Source organism: Neolamprologus brichardi, chromosome 1, assembly GCF_056152115.1.
Source record: "Neolamprologus brichardi isolate AB-2024 chromosome 1, ASM5615211v1, whole genome shotgun sequence".
Classification (NCBI taxonomy): Eukaryota; Metazoa; Chordata; class Actinopteri; order Cichliformes; family Cichlidae; genus Neolamprologus; species Neolamprologus brichardi.
The window spans coordinates 39,089,124-39,103,560 of NC_142104.1; the positions used below are offsets into that span (position 1 = coordinate 39,089,124).

Below are 14,437 nucleotides of genomic sequence, written 5' to 3' on the forward strand. Positions count from 1 at the left end.
GGGGCTCACAAGCTTGTGTACTCCTAATGCTGGATATTGTGGTCTAAGTCTTGTACGTTTAACTTTAATTTTCTGAAGTCAAGTTTATGTTCACACAAGAAACAGACAGAACAGTGTTTCCCAGTCAAGTGAGGCTGTGGGCCTCTTTAGAAATAAATAAATATTTGTGTAATGTCAATTTTTAATGTGTTATCAATCACAGGGTTGAATTTCTACAGAAATTCACACCAACATTTACTTTTAATACATCAGACAAAATGATACATAATTACTTTTCAGTTTTATTTGTAATTAAGTATTTTCACTGTGTTCAAAAAAGATTTTCACCTTGTGTGCTGTATTTTATAAATTGGTCGTTTTTCTTCTTTTGAATTATAATAAAAACTAAACAAACAGCTCTCCAATACTGAAGCGAATTTCCCTTTGAAGTACAGTTGAATACACGTACAGTGCAGTATGAAATTAAATAGCCAGTCATAGATAGTTGAGTAAATGAACCGTGTTACATTCCGACACTTAATAGAGTCGAGTCTGTCACCTAAAAATAGTTTCCACGTCTCCCTGACCTACGAGCTAAAACATTCAGCATCGTTCCTGTGTGGATGTGGACCTCATTAACTGTGGCTTTGGAAACATTTCCTTTTCTTACATTTTCTTGTAGTTTCGTCGCTGGTCGCCCCCCTAGACTATATCTCTCTCTCTATTTTGGTGCTTCCTCGCGCTGCCAAACCCCTGACGTAATGCTCTGCTGTTAATGATTAGCATGTGGAAACGGGCAGAGCGAGCCCCCCTTAAGTCAAGGCGGCCGAAACAAGGCCGGATATCGACTGCACCGATCTTCAAAATAAAAGCAGAATGCCTATCACAAGCGTCCACGAATGTGCTAAGTAACTAAGTACAAAAACTGATCAAATACTATTCAGGAGCATCTTTCAGAGAGTACTTTAGCTGAGTATTGCGTCTTCATACTTGTCCTTAATTACATTTCAGAAGCACTAGTTTTTAACTTTTAATCCCAGTACATTCATACAAAACAGGTTGACTGTCATGGAAAAAACATCTGATAATTATGAAAATTAAAGTCAGGATTTTGGCAAACAAATCGGTTTTTGAGAGGATAAACGTCAGATTTCTAAAATAAGCAATAATAAAAGATATAAGCTAAGAGATAATAAAAGAATCAGAATTCTGGGGAAAAATCTTGAGAAAAAACAGAATCCAAAAATTCTTACTTTTTCTCTTTGAATTCTGACTTTCCTCGTGAAACCTATATTCATAGTTAATCATAGTATGCACTAAAAAATGCACGATCTTAAGTTGAAACTACTGTAGTAGTTCAGTGACGTTTTCTAAAAAATGCTCACCGCCACTGCTTAGCTTTACTTTGAAAAGTATTGAGGGAAGTCGGTGTCACAACCTTACTGCTCACTTAACCGTGGAGTTTTAGGGCAGTGGAGCCCGTCTGCTGGGGGAGAGACAGAGGAAAAGTTAGTCAAGATGGCAAATCCCACAGACCGGGAATAAAGGGGCACCGCTCCCCGAAAAAGCCGAGCCTGCCGCCCGTTCTGAGACAAACCCAACGATGCGAACAGCGCCAGCAGGTAGGAACCTTAAAGTTCGGTGTGTGTAATAACCGCTTTCCCCACAATGATTAACACTCAAATTGAAGTTTTTAGCTAAGCTGTTTCCCTCCGTTGTTTTATCAACTCTACCCCAGTCTTTAAATGAAAATTACACAGTTTTAGCGGTTGACTAAAGACTTTTCAAGTAATGTCGCGGGGAATGTGGAATCCCAGCCATTAAATTTTATTCGCGGGGCTAACACTGTTGGGAAATTTGCTAACGGTAACTTGAGTTAAATTTACAGCTGCTACGCGGTTATTCTATGGAAACGTTCTAGATAGGAACGTGGATAAATGTACGGATCTGTTCCCTAGTTTTCCGTTTCACAACATTTTACAAACTCCTCGTACACTCTAACACACGCCGACAGTCATTCCCTGTGTGCTGATGAGGCAAAGTGACAGTTTTAGACAGCGGTAAAAGCTCGGGAACCTGGAGTCGGCTCGTAGCCTGCTCTGCAGGGTTTTTACAGCTGAAAGCTAGCCTTCACTGCCGGATCTCGGTCTCCGATACGAAGTAACCTGTCATTAGAATAACGGAGGGAAGTCGGTGCTATCGTCTGTGCTGCACACAGGCGTGCCAGTGGCCGCCGTCGGTAACCCGGCGTCCTTTTTGGAAAATTCCGGGATGTAGCGCCACTAGTACCGACAGCTGTATTTTTAAGGAATGGGTGGATACCAAAAAAAACGCAAATTATTTATTTTTGTCCCGGTGGTGAATGCCACAAGCCTGTTCGCATAGCGACGGCGAGGAGGAGACCTATAAAGTATGAGGGTTTTTTTTCTTTTTTCCTCCCTCTCTTTCAAACTACCCCACTGCAGCAGCAAGTCTGCAAGGCTGAAGCAACAGGGACACCGTCGCGTTTCTAACGATGCTCAGTGTGCTGTAAAAGTCACCGTAGAGGTCTGATAAGAAGGGAGAGACCTACTTAAGTAGAAGCTGAGAGCAGCGTGGGTTAAATGTTCCCTTTATTCCCCTCCCTCACTTAACATCTAACACCCTCTTGCAGGGCTGAGAGGGATTCCCTGAAGAAAAATGCCTGTGAGGCTGAAGCTGATGTGACACAGCCTGTGCTGGAAGAAAGCTGACTCATCAAATATCAATCGCTCTGAGAGTGACTAAGCAGCAGCAGGAGTTCGTTTCACCTAATGCCCAGCAAGAAGAGCAACTAACAACCCCCTCCCATCTTCTCTCACCCTTACAACCCAGAGATTATCATACCGGAGAAGGCTCCACCAGGAATACTGGCAGAGACCGCTGACCTGACTAATAATAATAATAAAAAAAACCTTAGAATGGTAACACAGCGCCACAGCTGAACAGAGACGCCAATAACCGCTGTAAAGCTACCGTTCAGTCTTAAGAGCAGATACACTTCAATCCGCCAGCCTTCAACCCCCACGTCTCGCAGACCATGATGTTTCGTGATCAAGTGGGTGTGTTGGCCAGCTGGTTCAAGGGGTGGAACGAGTGCGAGCAGACGGTGGCCCTGCTGTCCCTTCTGAAGAGGGTGAGCCCAACCCAGGCCCGCTTCTTGCAGCTCTGCCTGGAGCACTCGCTTGCCGAGTGCACCGAGCTGCAGGTCCTGGAGGGGGAGGCCAATAATCCAGGTAGGACTACCACATGCTTGGTTAGATGCATTTACAGGCACTCACAAACACTATGATTACTTGTTTGTTCACACTGCACTCTTCTCCTTCAGCAACTTCACTCTTCTTATCATAAAGGAGTGAACTGCGAAATTGGAAAAAAAACAACAACCCAAAGTAGATTTTGTGCTTTTAGATTTATTCAGGCATATTTCTGAAATCTGGGAGTTGCCAGCAGTTATTACAGACGAGGAAAGAGTGATGCATCTTCTCCACTTACAAAGCTGGAATCCATTGATGCAGCAGTTATCACAGTCACTGTGACAGTTTAGCTATTTCTGGTCAGGTTTTTCACTTATTTAAAAAGAAATGTGTTTTTTCCATTGTTCCATTGTAGTTTTCAATCTCGTAACAGACACTAGACAATCATGGTGCAGGCATCCCAAGGGCATTAGAATAAACTTCCTGTGTGAGGTGTTCCTGTAGATACATCAGGAGTGGTAAATTGCTGAATCATTGATGGTGACATCAGGAGTGGTAAATTGCTGAATCATTGATGGTGTTGTGCTGCACCCTGGCTGGTCAGTAGATGAGAGTGAGAGGAGGTTGAGAACTCGCACACGTTACCTCAGCTGGCACCACAGGTGGTTGGAGATGGCAGTCGGTTAGTGTGCCAACCTTTATTGCCATGGTGGTCCCTGGGCGGGTACTGGGCCAAGACAACTGAGGTGTTGGGGAGCGGGCGTGCGTTCTGGTTTGGTTTTTGTTCCATCAGACTGCAGTGTGGCCATGGAAACTAAAACCCTGGCAACCACTGAGCTCATGAAAAATAGAATGAAGCGGTGCTGCTGCTGCAGCAGCAGAGTGAAAGCGTCTCCGTGCACCTATGGCAACAGCTGTATGTGGTAACACTGGGCCATCACAGCAAACCTGCCTGAAGTGATACTCACAGATATTACAGAGTTTCTATCAGGGTGTACCACAGTGAGGGGCTTTGGTTAATACAAGCTGGTCTTTGTTATTGTTGAGTAAAACTGGAGACATCAAAGTGCAGTTTATGAAATTCTCTTGGTCGACCCCTCCCAAAGTCAGGCTTGTTTATAGTGTCAGAGATCAGAGCAAAATGAGGGCAGAGGCGATGGAGGAGGGCTGATGTCTTCTAATTCATCAGCTGTTCCTCTTTTATTTATTTTTTTTATTTTTTTTACTTTTCCGAATGTGCTCCATCATGTGAGATAGACTTATGGTCTTTGTGGTGATATTTAAGTCAGTTATGTTCAGTGTGGCTCCTAATTTTACAGCTAGCAAGACGTTGATTTTATTTATTTATTCTCACAGGACAGTTGAATTCCTAACAAAGGAGGCTGGAGAATTTTTCATTTGATTAATTTTCTTAAAATTAGTCTAGTTTAGCATTATGATCTGTTATATTTACCAGCCAGTGTAGTTTTCAAGTAATCTTCATCCATGTCTGTGAGTGTTGGACAGGAAACCCCTACAGGAGCTACCCCAAATACGGGTATTTGTTAGAGGTGTGACAAAAGTGCACAGCATTGTGTTGTGACTCTGTCTTTATGTATTGTGAGACTCTGACTTATCCTAATTGATCATGTGGAGCTGTTAATTCCTGGTTAAAACATCTAGATCTAATAGAAGCTGACCCAGCTAAGAACAAGTGATGATACTTGTTTTATTTCTCATTTGTTTGTTTTTCTCAACAAAACAAAACATAAAAGCCATACAAAAACAGAGGTAAATGGATGTATAAGTAAAAAAAACATTGATCTGGAGAATTGTCATGTCCCAAATTTTTAATAAGTCTGTGTATAAACAGTTGCAGGTTCAAATCCCCGAACCGCTGATTGGAAAAAACTAAAACACATATTGGTGACAGAGTGTGGATCTATGAACCAGTCTTTTTTATGAATCAGTTTTTTGTTTACTTCAGCACTTGACAGTGATAGGAGCAGGTTGCAGGAGAACCAGTGTAACATTGAGGAAGCTAGCAGCAAAGTGTCATTAGTTTGGGAATCAAGCGTTAACATCTCCAATCTCTTCCTCACAGTATGCACTGATATCAGATTAGTGAACAGTATCGACAGATACTCGGTGTGAGAGAGGGATGCTGAGAGGAAGCATGTTGTGTAATAAATACTCACAAAGAAAATGGTGGCCGTTACAACCTATGTCCAAAAATGCAGTTTCATGCATCGGTCAAAACATTCTACTCCAGGTTCATGACGCCCAGCTCAAAACACTAAATCCAAGTCGAGTTGCCCGAGATTCACAGAATTTACAGAAAATGTAAAATTTTTGTGATATATATCGTTGTCGGGATGATAAATTGTCTTATATCGGGATATGAGATTTTGGTCCTGTCGCACAGCCCTAATTTGTGTAACTAGACAGGGCAGTGAGGATTCAAGGAGCTTTATTGTCATTCGCATCACATGTTAACATGAGGTGGAACGAAATTGTGTACACACGGTCCTGGAGCGAAAAGAAACAAAATAATGAAGAAACAGAGTTTTTTTTCTTAAAAAGTAATACATAAATATTTGGGGGGTTTTGGGTTGTTTTTTTTTTTTCTTAACAAACAGAATAACAAGTAATAAAACAATACGATAAATAATATGATAACTAGAGTGCAACAACCTGAGTACCAGTATGGATGTAGAATGTAGGTATAAATAAATACTTTAGCAGCAAAGTGCTTGATGACCAGCATTGATAAAGTGACAGTGTCAATAGTGATTAAGGTGCTACAATAGCAGTTCTTATCCATTTATGCATTGAGAAGTCTCACAGCTTCTGGAATGAAGCTGTTTCTCAGTCTGGTGGTTTTGCATTTAATGCTCCTCAGCCTCCTGCCTGAGGGGAGCGGGACAAAGAGTGTATGTGCTGGGTGAGTGGGGTCCTTCATGATACAGGTTGCCCTCTTCCTGCATCTGGAGCTGTATATGTCTGTGACGGTTGGGCGGCTTCACCACCCTCTGTAGAGCTTTCCTCTCTGCCACAGTGCAGTTTCCGTGCCACACGTTGATGCCGGAGCACAGAACACCAGTTACAAAGAGAGGAGCTCAGTCCAGAGTCAGTAATTTATCAACAAGTGTCTGTGGGATCATTGTGTTGAAAGCAGATGAGAAGTCCACGAAGAGCAAACGGACGTAGGAATTCTTCTGCTCCAGGTGGGTCAGGGTGGTGTGAAACACAGAAGAGATGGCATCTTCTGTGGAGTAATTGTCTACCAGTCACACAAACCTCTCGCTCAGCTTCTGCCTAATTATAATCTATAGTAGTTTAAGAGAGTTGGTACCTACCTCCGTACCCAAATATTTGATTTACTACTACTACTACTAATAATAATACTACTACTACTACTACTACTACTACTACTATTAATAATAATAATAATAATAATTTTTTTAAAGAAATATATAGAATACTCGTTTGATTGTTACTAAAGTCTCCTTTAGAGTGAGGCACACACCTCACCCTCCGTTCTGTTCACAGGTGTTCTAGCTTATGTGCTCTGTTGATTTTACTTCATTTAGTCAATAATGCTATAAATGTAAGAAGGATTTCCTCAATTTTACTGACATCTTAGACAGATGAGGGACAATTGCACTGTTCAGGTTTGGTGACTCAAAACTGAGTCTGTTTATCTCAGGGTCATCAGGTCAGGAATTTACAAAGTGAAGTAACTCTGTGGTTATGCTACATTTACAGAAGCACACACATTTGAATAGTAACTCAAGAAAAGTTGCCTAGAATTTTCTTAATGCTTTTAAACTAATCAGTTGGAATAAGTTTGTAGTTATTAGTATAGAACATGTCAGAACAGCTGCATTTTATTTAGATTTCTATTAAAACAGATCATTTTTCACCCCTTTTCCGGTCAACATTAAAGGTAATGATGCTTTTATTAAGAAAACATATCATACTATTGTGGAATGACTTGGGAAAATTGGGTAATTTGGAGTTTCTTTCTTGACAAAGTCCTTGGTCTGAATCAGAGTATTCTGAATAGTTAGAAGTTATCAATTTGATATATGTCAGCTCTGCGTGTTCAGTTTGCACCTCTAGTTCACTGGAATAATTTTAAAGTTATTAAATGAGTTCCTAACTTCTGTAAATCCTAGAATTTGACGTCGTGCCCCTCAGTTTTGTCACACCTCAATCATCTTGTGGCCATTTCTAATCTGCTGATTCAGCTTGGTAACATGAAATCCGTGGCCCATTTCAGCTCTGTGGACCTAGCGTCAGAGCACATGCAGCTGAAAAGAGGGAGACTGGGAAGATTGTCTGGTTACATGATCCCTCTGGTATGTTGTGGTAGCTTGTTTGAGTGCTTATGTACTAGGGTAAGGCTGATAGATTAGTTAGCTGTTTTCTTTTTGTTTTTTTCTGAGTTGGTATGGGCAGTTTATTGGTTTTTGAGTTTCTCAGTTGTAAAGTTGTTGTCAGTGACTTAAAAGCTGCTTCCCCAAAAGAGTTTTAGCACATAGTTCTGTGAGATCTTTTTTTCACCTTCATGGATTTGACTAAAACACAGAGTACACTTTTGAAATTAAAACAAGCTATTATATACATACAGTGTGGGCAGGATAAAAAGCAAATTCACTAATCCTAAACTGAGTCAAAACTTCTGAGTCAAAACACTAATTACCGACTGCTTGTGAATCAGGACAGTGGGATTTTATGCTGATACAGAAATGAGACCTGCAGGCACTTAAATGGTTAACATACAGCTGGAGGTCTTGGGCTGAGTGGAAAAGCGCAACTATTTGGAAAGCGCTGTACAAATGAATGGAATCCTCAATGACCTACTTCTCCAAGCGGCTCAGAGGCAGGCTTTTTTCGGGACCCTGGAAGTGACTTGAGATGTGGCCCCAGTCAGTGGGATCGCTGAGACCTGCAGAATTGCATCACATGTGATTTATGATTTATTCAGCCAGTGTGTGAATGTGTGTGTGAATGGGTGAATGACTGAATGTAGTGTAAAGCGCTTTGGGGTCCTTAAGGACTAGAAAAGCGCTATACAAATGCAGGCCATTTACCATTTACCATTTATTCCTCTTTGTTATGATTTTATCACGCTCTGGTTTTGGTTACTTTATAGGGTTTTTGTGTTTCTCAGCCTCTTTACTTTAACAGTCCAGCACAGATGTGTAAAAGGAGTCCTGCATCCACTGAGTTTTCAAGTCAAGCTTAACAAAAGTCAACAAGTGAAGTGCCAATTCAAATCATTCTTATCACTTCACCTTGCAACTTTGGTGGCTTTTGGTGCAGAAATCATAGGGGAATTTGGAATACTGGTTTTACTGTTTTTATTAGCTGTCTGCTAATAAGCAGCCAGCTGCATTTTTGTTGTGATTAGGAAAGAATGTAGCTTCCTGTTTTTTCTCCCCTCCTAAAGAGAACAAAACTTCTTTTGAGGCAACCTCAAGAGGGACAATATTGGATTAAGTTGAGAGGACTTGAATAGTGTGCAGAGCGCTATCTGAAGGATGACATATGCACACATGTGTAGGGGTCGTGTAAGAGGTGGGGTTAGGGCAGGACAGTGGGCCTGGTGTTCTGAATGACTAGCTTCATTTTTGTGTGGTGTGGTGTATTGCTGACCTGGCCTGCACGGCTGTTTGAGCTGGAAGGAGGCCGCCGGGGATTGAGAACATACAAGCAGCAGCTGTGTTGGAGAGGTGGACAGAAGTAGAACTCTGTACTTGAGATGAGTTGCAGCAGCCAGCACTTAGTGACACTGTATTTATATGCAGTTGCTTTGTTTTGGAGTCTGTCTTTGTTTTGGTTTTTTTAATGCTTTTGCACTGGTTGTTTTCTTAGTGCTCAAAATGAATGTGATTTGAAGGTTGAGCAGAACACTACAGCACAGACTATAGTAACCACAGTGATGGCACATGTAAAGTAGCTGTTAAGTGTAATGGAAAGTTAACCACTTTATTTACAGTTTGCAAGATAAAATACCTTGTAGGGTTTTGTTTGTTTGTTTTTTAAAAACACATGTGAGCTTCTCACTCTTTGTGATCTGTGATTATTAAGCTGAATTGTTTTTAAGGAACTGGAGAAAAACTGTTGCACATGTTAAAATTAATGTAAAGGGAGTTAGCAATGGACACCGCTCTATTTAAAAAAACAAACAAAAAAAACCCAGTTTTCATATATTATCTTTGAAGGAGAGACGAAAATTCATTCATATGTGTGGAAGGCAATGTCAATCAAAAAATCTCAGCCAAACACAGTCACTGCAAAAAGTCCTATCAAAATAAATTATTTCACCGTGAGCTTCTATGCACTATTTGGAGATCCAAATGTACAGTTTGTCCTGTTTTTGTAACCAGCTGCGAGAAGAATGAAAGGTGTTTAATAATTTCTGTGTTCTGTTATTTTCTGAATTTTAATGTAGCATTATCTAAGATGGGTATAGAGAGCTGATCAGTCCAGTCAAGCTTGAAATCAGGTATGTGAAAGCTCAGAGATTTTCAAACCTGTTCCTGCTACAGCCAGCCAACCACAGCGGCATATACAGTACTCTAAGAAGTCACATGGCTGATCATGTCCCAGCACTACTCTCTCTGACTGAGTAGAGCATTGGTTAGATGGTCATGCCATTGTGTCACAGCCTAAAGTTTACCTGTGTTTGATTTGGAGGGATGTAAATGCTCAGAGTTGTAGTATGGATATGAATTTAAATTTCCATTAAAGAAAAGATGTAAAAGTATCACAGGAACTTTCCCAGCCAAATGGAAAAAATACCTACATTGGATTTAACGTCAGTGAAGAATTTGAATTCAAAAAGCTGTTTGAATCTAGGTCAAAATATGGCTTCTGGCATTAGCCTTGTATCTGTTATTGTAGAGAGAGGAAAAGCAGAGTCTCTGTCAGTCTGTCTGCAAGGTGAGGGGGGGGGGGTCTGCGTTTTTTATTTTTTATTTTTTATTTTTTAATGGCTAGTATTACTCAGTGAATTCCTGTTGCACTCTCTGCCTAAACTAGGTCTGATGAAAACCTGTACTGGAAATCAGCATTCCTGACTGAGGCGGTAAACGGTTCTGGTGTTGGGGATACTGTCTAGGAATGTGGGCACGTAGGAGCACACTTGAGTCAGTAGCTCAGTGTGAGTTGAACATGGGCTTTTCCAGTGTGAGTGTGTGTGTGTGTGTGTGTGTGTGGCGGGTAGACAGTGGAAGGAGAAAAGTGATTCCACTCTCAGTAGAGCTAAGGTCTCCTAAGTACACCATGGTGTGGAAGAGAGGAGGAGGGGAGGGGATGGGATGGGTGGGGCAGAGAAGGGAGAAGATGAAGACTCAGGAATACTGCTGCCATTTACAGCTGCCATTCACTGCTTTCTCTGTCTGATATGGCTTCCCAAAGGCTTTTAAAGTTATGTTATTAACTTTGAATATTAACTTTATATTAACAGACCTTATGGCTTCCAGCTTCAGTTGAAGTTTTGTGGTTTTTTTGAAGGAGACTTTCAGGGTTTGTTGACGAGATCTAAAAAAACATGCCTGAGTAAGATGAAGATGATGAGTAATGTTTGTAAGAGCTATAGTATACATTTTAAAAACAAAAAAACATGGATGTCAATCTAATTTGAGCCTAATGTAGCTGGCCTGTTCTGCCACATGAGTATCTATAAATACAGTCTCCCACAGAGATAAAACTTAAAAGTGGAATTTTCTTTTTTAATACACACGCATAGAAGCTCTGTTTGTCATCAGCCTTTTGTGCCTTTTTGAACGTCTGTAGAGGGAGAGGGGAGAGAGAAAAATCTTGTCTCTGGTTTGAGAGCCAAACTATTTCATCGCACCCACGCATGAGCAAACAGTTTATTTCTGGAGGTTGACGGCGTGTTCTGTGAACTTGTACTGAAACTCAGGAATGGGGACAGACAACCTGCCAAAATGACCAGAGGGGGAAATAAAACTAGTCTTTTCCGCCAGACCTCTACAGCAAATGCTTTTCCTTGTTGCTTGAGTACAGTTGGGTGTGTGTGCGCGAGTGTGTGTTTATTTGTATAATTAGTATTTTTATAGTTTACGTTTTACTGTATGTATGTGTGTGAAAATAAGGGGATTTGCAACTGCCAAACAGACTCCAGTGGCTAGTTTGCTACTAGCCTCAGACATGTCAGCCTGTTGATGTTATCTATGAGAGAGGCAGATGTGGTGTCAGTGATAGCAGGGATTATGCAATTAAGGACTTCATAAAGGCTCAAGGTTTAGTTTCTCAGTCACCCTTCTATGCTTGCTTCTAACTTTGATATCTTAGCTTCACCTTCTGTAACATGTTGGATTATTGTGCCATATGTGTATCTACGTTTATCTAGCCCAAACCTAAAGCACATGCTCTGATTGATTGTGGTTGAATGTGATTGAATAGCCAGTCTGTTAGTGCTGAGTGTTTTGTGCTGAATTCATTTCTTAGATGATTAGAAAATAAATACTTTTACATAGACTTTGGTCTAAAGACAGGTATTCAAACTTCTGTAAATGATAAAGTTTAAATAACCTGCAAGATCTACTATATTTCCTAGTACAATTACACTATGAAATAAAGTTAACAACAACTGTTTGTGTTTTTGAATTCTTACTCACCAAACCTGTTGAAGATGTCTCACTCTCCAAGCAGAGAATATGCTCTGAACCAAGGTCTCTGATCCTTTTTTGGATTGGGAAAAAAAAACTGCAACAAAAAATAACAAGTAAACAAACAAAACACTTGAAGAGGAATCAAGCAGCAGCGATATGATGTGGTGACCAGAGACCACAGAAAGTCAATAACAGTCAGCGACTTCAAACAATGAAGGCGAAATAAGCAGCGTTGACACAAAGTAGGAGGGATTCTCGGCTTCCAGTCAAGTTAAGGAAATGACTATCAATGAGGGTGATCAATATTTGACAGGATGGTAAACACGACAGGCAGCTAGAGCCAGGTATGTCCATGAGAGACCAGGCATCAGTAACAAAGTGATTGCAACAAGCAGATCGCTTCATAAAGGCTCTAAGTTGCAACAATGAGGTTGACTGAAACATAATTGGTGTGTGTGAGAGGGATGTCATGCAGTCATTTAAAAATATGAATAACCTGAATTGTTATGTAGCATAAAAGTACAAGTTATGCATTGTCAGCTGAACCTTTTGGAATGGTAGGTGGCCTGTGTGTGGTATATACAGTCTGAAGGTTTTCTATATCAGGACAAATGTTATCCAGTTCTTGCCAGGTTTTAAATTGGGTCAGGAAAACCTGAGAAGTACACCCCATGTAGACATGGCATGTAGAGCTACCTTTTAATAGCAATAATTTCAAATAAACATTGTTTTAGTTCATTGAGGTTTGCAGGCATTCATTTATACACAGCTCTGTAAAGAACCCATCACAGCATTTCACTCAGATTGAGGTCTGGACTTTAATCAAGGTGTTGCCATGACCCAGTTTTGTTTTGTTTTGTTTTTTTAGAGAAAATGGGCTTTTGCCCGGCAACCTTTTCCAACACGCTGTACTTATTGAGTATGTTTCTAGTTGTTCTGGTGTGCTGCTTTTCCTCTTAGTTTGTATGGAATCATTAAGGGTGTACTCAGTTTTTCACAGGACTGCACAGAGTCTATGAAATCTTTCTTTTTCACATAACTGTATATACAGTGTAACTGTGGTGTAATTAAATCGTGATCCATTTAGCTTATTTAAAATGCCCTGCTGGAGATCACATGCAGATCTACCACAAACAGTCTGTCCTCCTAAATTCTAGGTTTAAATTCAAACTGATCATGATATCAGTGCTTACATTTTCCCCTTTGCCTGCACATGTTCACATAAGAAATTAGAGCAGTTAAGTTCCACCTTAGCTAAGAATGATGGTTAAATAAGAATAACTTTATTTATCCCGAGGGAAATTCTTTTGTCATGTACATGCTCAAAGCAGCAGGAGAGACAGAGGAACAGATGAATAAGATATACAATAAGAATAGTAGTATACAGTAGGATAGTGCAAGACATAGTATCAAATAACTAACAAAGTAATATATATATATAACTATATCCTGGAGAATAAATAACTTGACTATCACTGCAGGCGATTCTAGAAAGTGACATAGTATTGTGCAATAGAATAAAGGGAGTAGCAGCATATGATGGGGGGATGAAACAAATATTCAATAAGGTACTGTTGGGTAATATTGCACAGTCTGAAAGGGAACACAATAACATTGGTAATAGTCTCAGGAAAATCACCTACAGAGTGAGGAAGAGTTATACAGTCTTATTGCCACCGGCACAAAGGATTTACTGAGGCGGTCAGTTCTGCATTTCGGGGCAATGAGTCTTTTGCTGCGTTTGTTCCGATGGTCCACCATGGGGGCATGCATGGGGTGACAGGGGGTTGTCCATGATAGAAAGAAGCTTTTTTAGCATTCTCCTTTCAGACACCTCTTCCAGGTTCTCATGTCCGAACTCGGACAGAACTTCAGTCAGGAGAACAACTGAGATAATCCATCCACAATAGGTTAGTCATTAATATACTGCAACAACATGGGAATAGAGCAGCTGTGATAGAATACAGCATTAATGAATCAATGGTACAGAAGTGGAGGAAGCAAGAGTTGAATAAAGTTTGATTTATCTGACTCCCGTGCACCTTATGGTCCGAAAAATACGTATTTGACACACTGCAGTTTAATGTTGCAAAGCACCTCTTTTTAACTTCAGTGGATATTATACATGGTTATGCTCAGGGTATGTCAGCCCATTTCTACTGGAAATGTTTTTTGGTTAAACTTTCAGCAAGGAATTTGCATTTGCACTGTTAAATTTTTATATAGCTTTAATGCATATAAAAAAAAAAAAAGCTGCTTGTTTAAGTGAAAATAAATGTTTTTTTGTTTTATTTTTGTTTGTTTTTTTTCACTAGTAAAGTTATGGAGTTGTATTTTGTCTCGTCAGTTATATCGTTATCACAAATTTTCAAATCTATGTCGTGATAATTATTTTTGGCCATATCACCCTGCTCTATTATATAGTAAACTTCTTGGGTATGGAGGCTAGGGCTGGGCCATATCATACCGTGATAATACCGGTATAATGTTGGGCAACGATAAGAAAATGAAATATCGCCATACAATATGGGTAAAACGCGGATGCGCAGTGCCTTTGTTTTCATACGCACATGGCGGAAAAAGCATGGCGGCGACGGAGAATGAGAAGGGCGA

The 14,437-nt window shown here is 40.3% G+C and overlaps 1 protein-coding gene across 2 annotated transcripts in view; it reads left to right on the forward strand.

Moving 5' to 3' along the window:
• The first annotated feature begins 1,446 nt into the window (after window positions 1-1,446).
• samd4a (sterile alpha motif domain containing 4A) overlaps window positions 1,447-14,437 on the forward strand; it is a 61,719-nt gene continuing 48,728 nt past the window's right edge. For both annotated transcript variants that reach the window (XM_006804426.3, XM_035913736.2), the window contains exons 1-2: window positions 1,447-1,601; window positions 2,633-3,233. In XM_006804426.3, coding sequence (XP_006804489.2) covers window positions 3,038-3,233 — 196 coding nt within the window. In that variant the 5' untranslated portion in view covers window positions 1,447-1,601; window positions 2,633-3,037. The remainder of the gene's footprint in view (window positions 1,602-2,632; window positions 3,234-14,437) is intronic.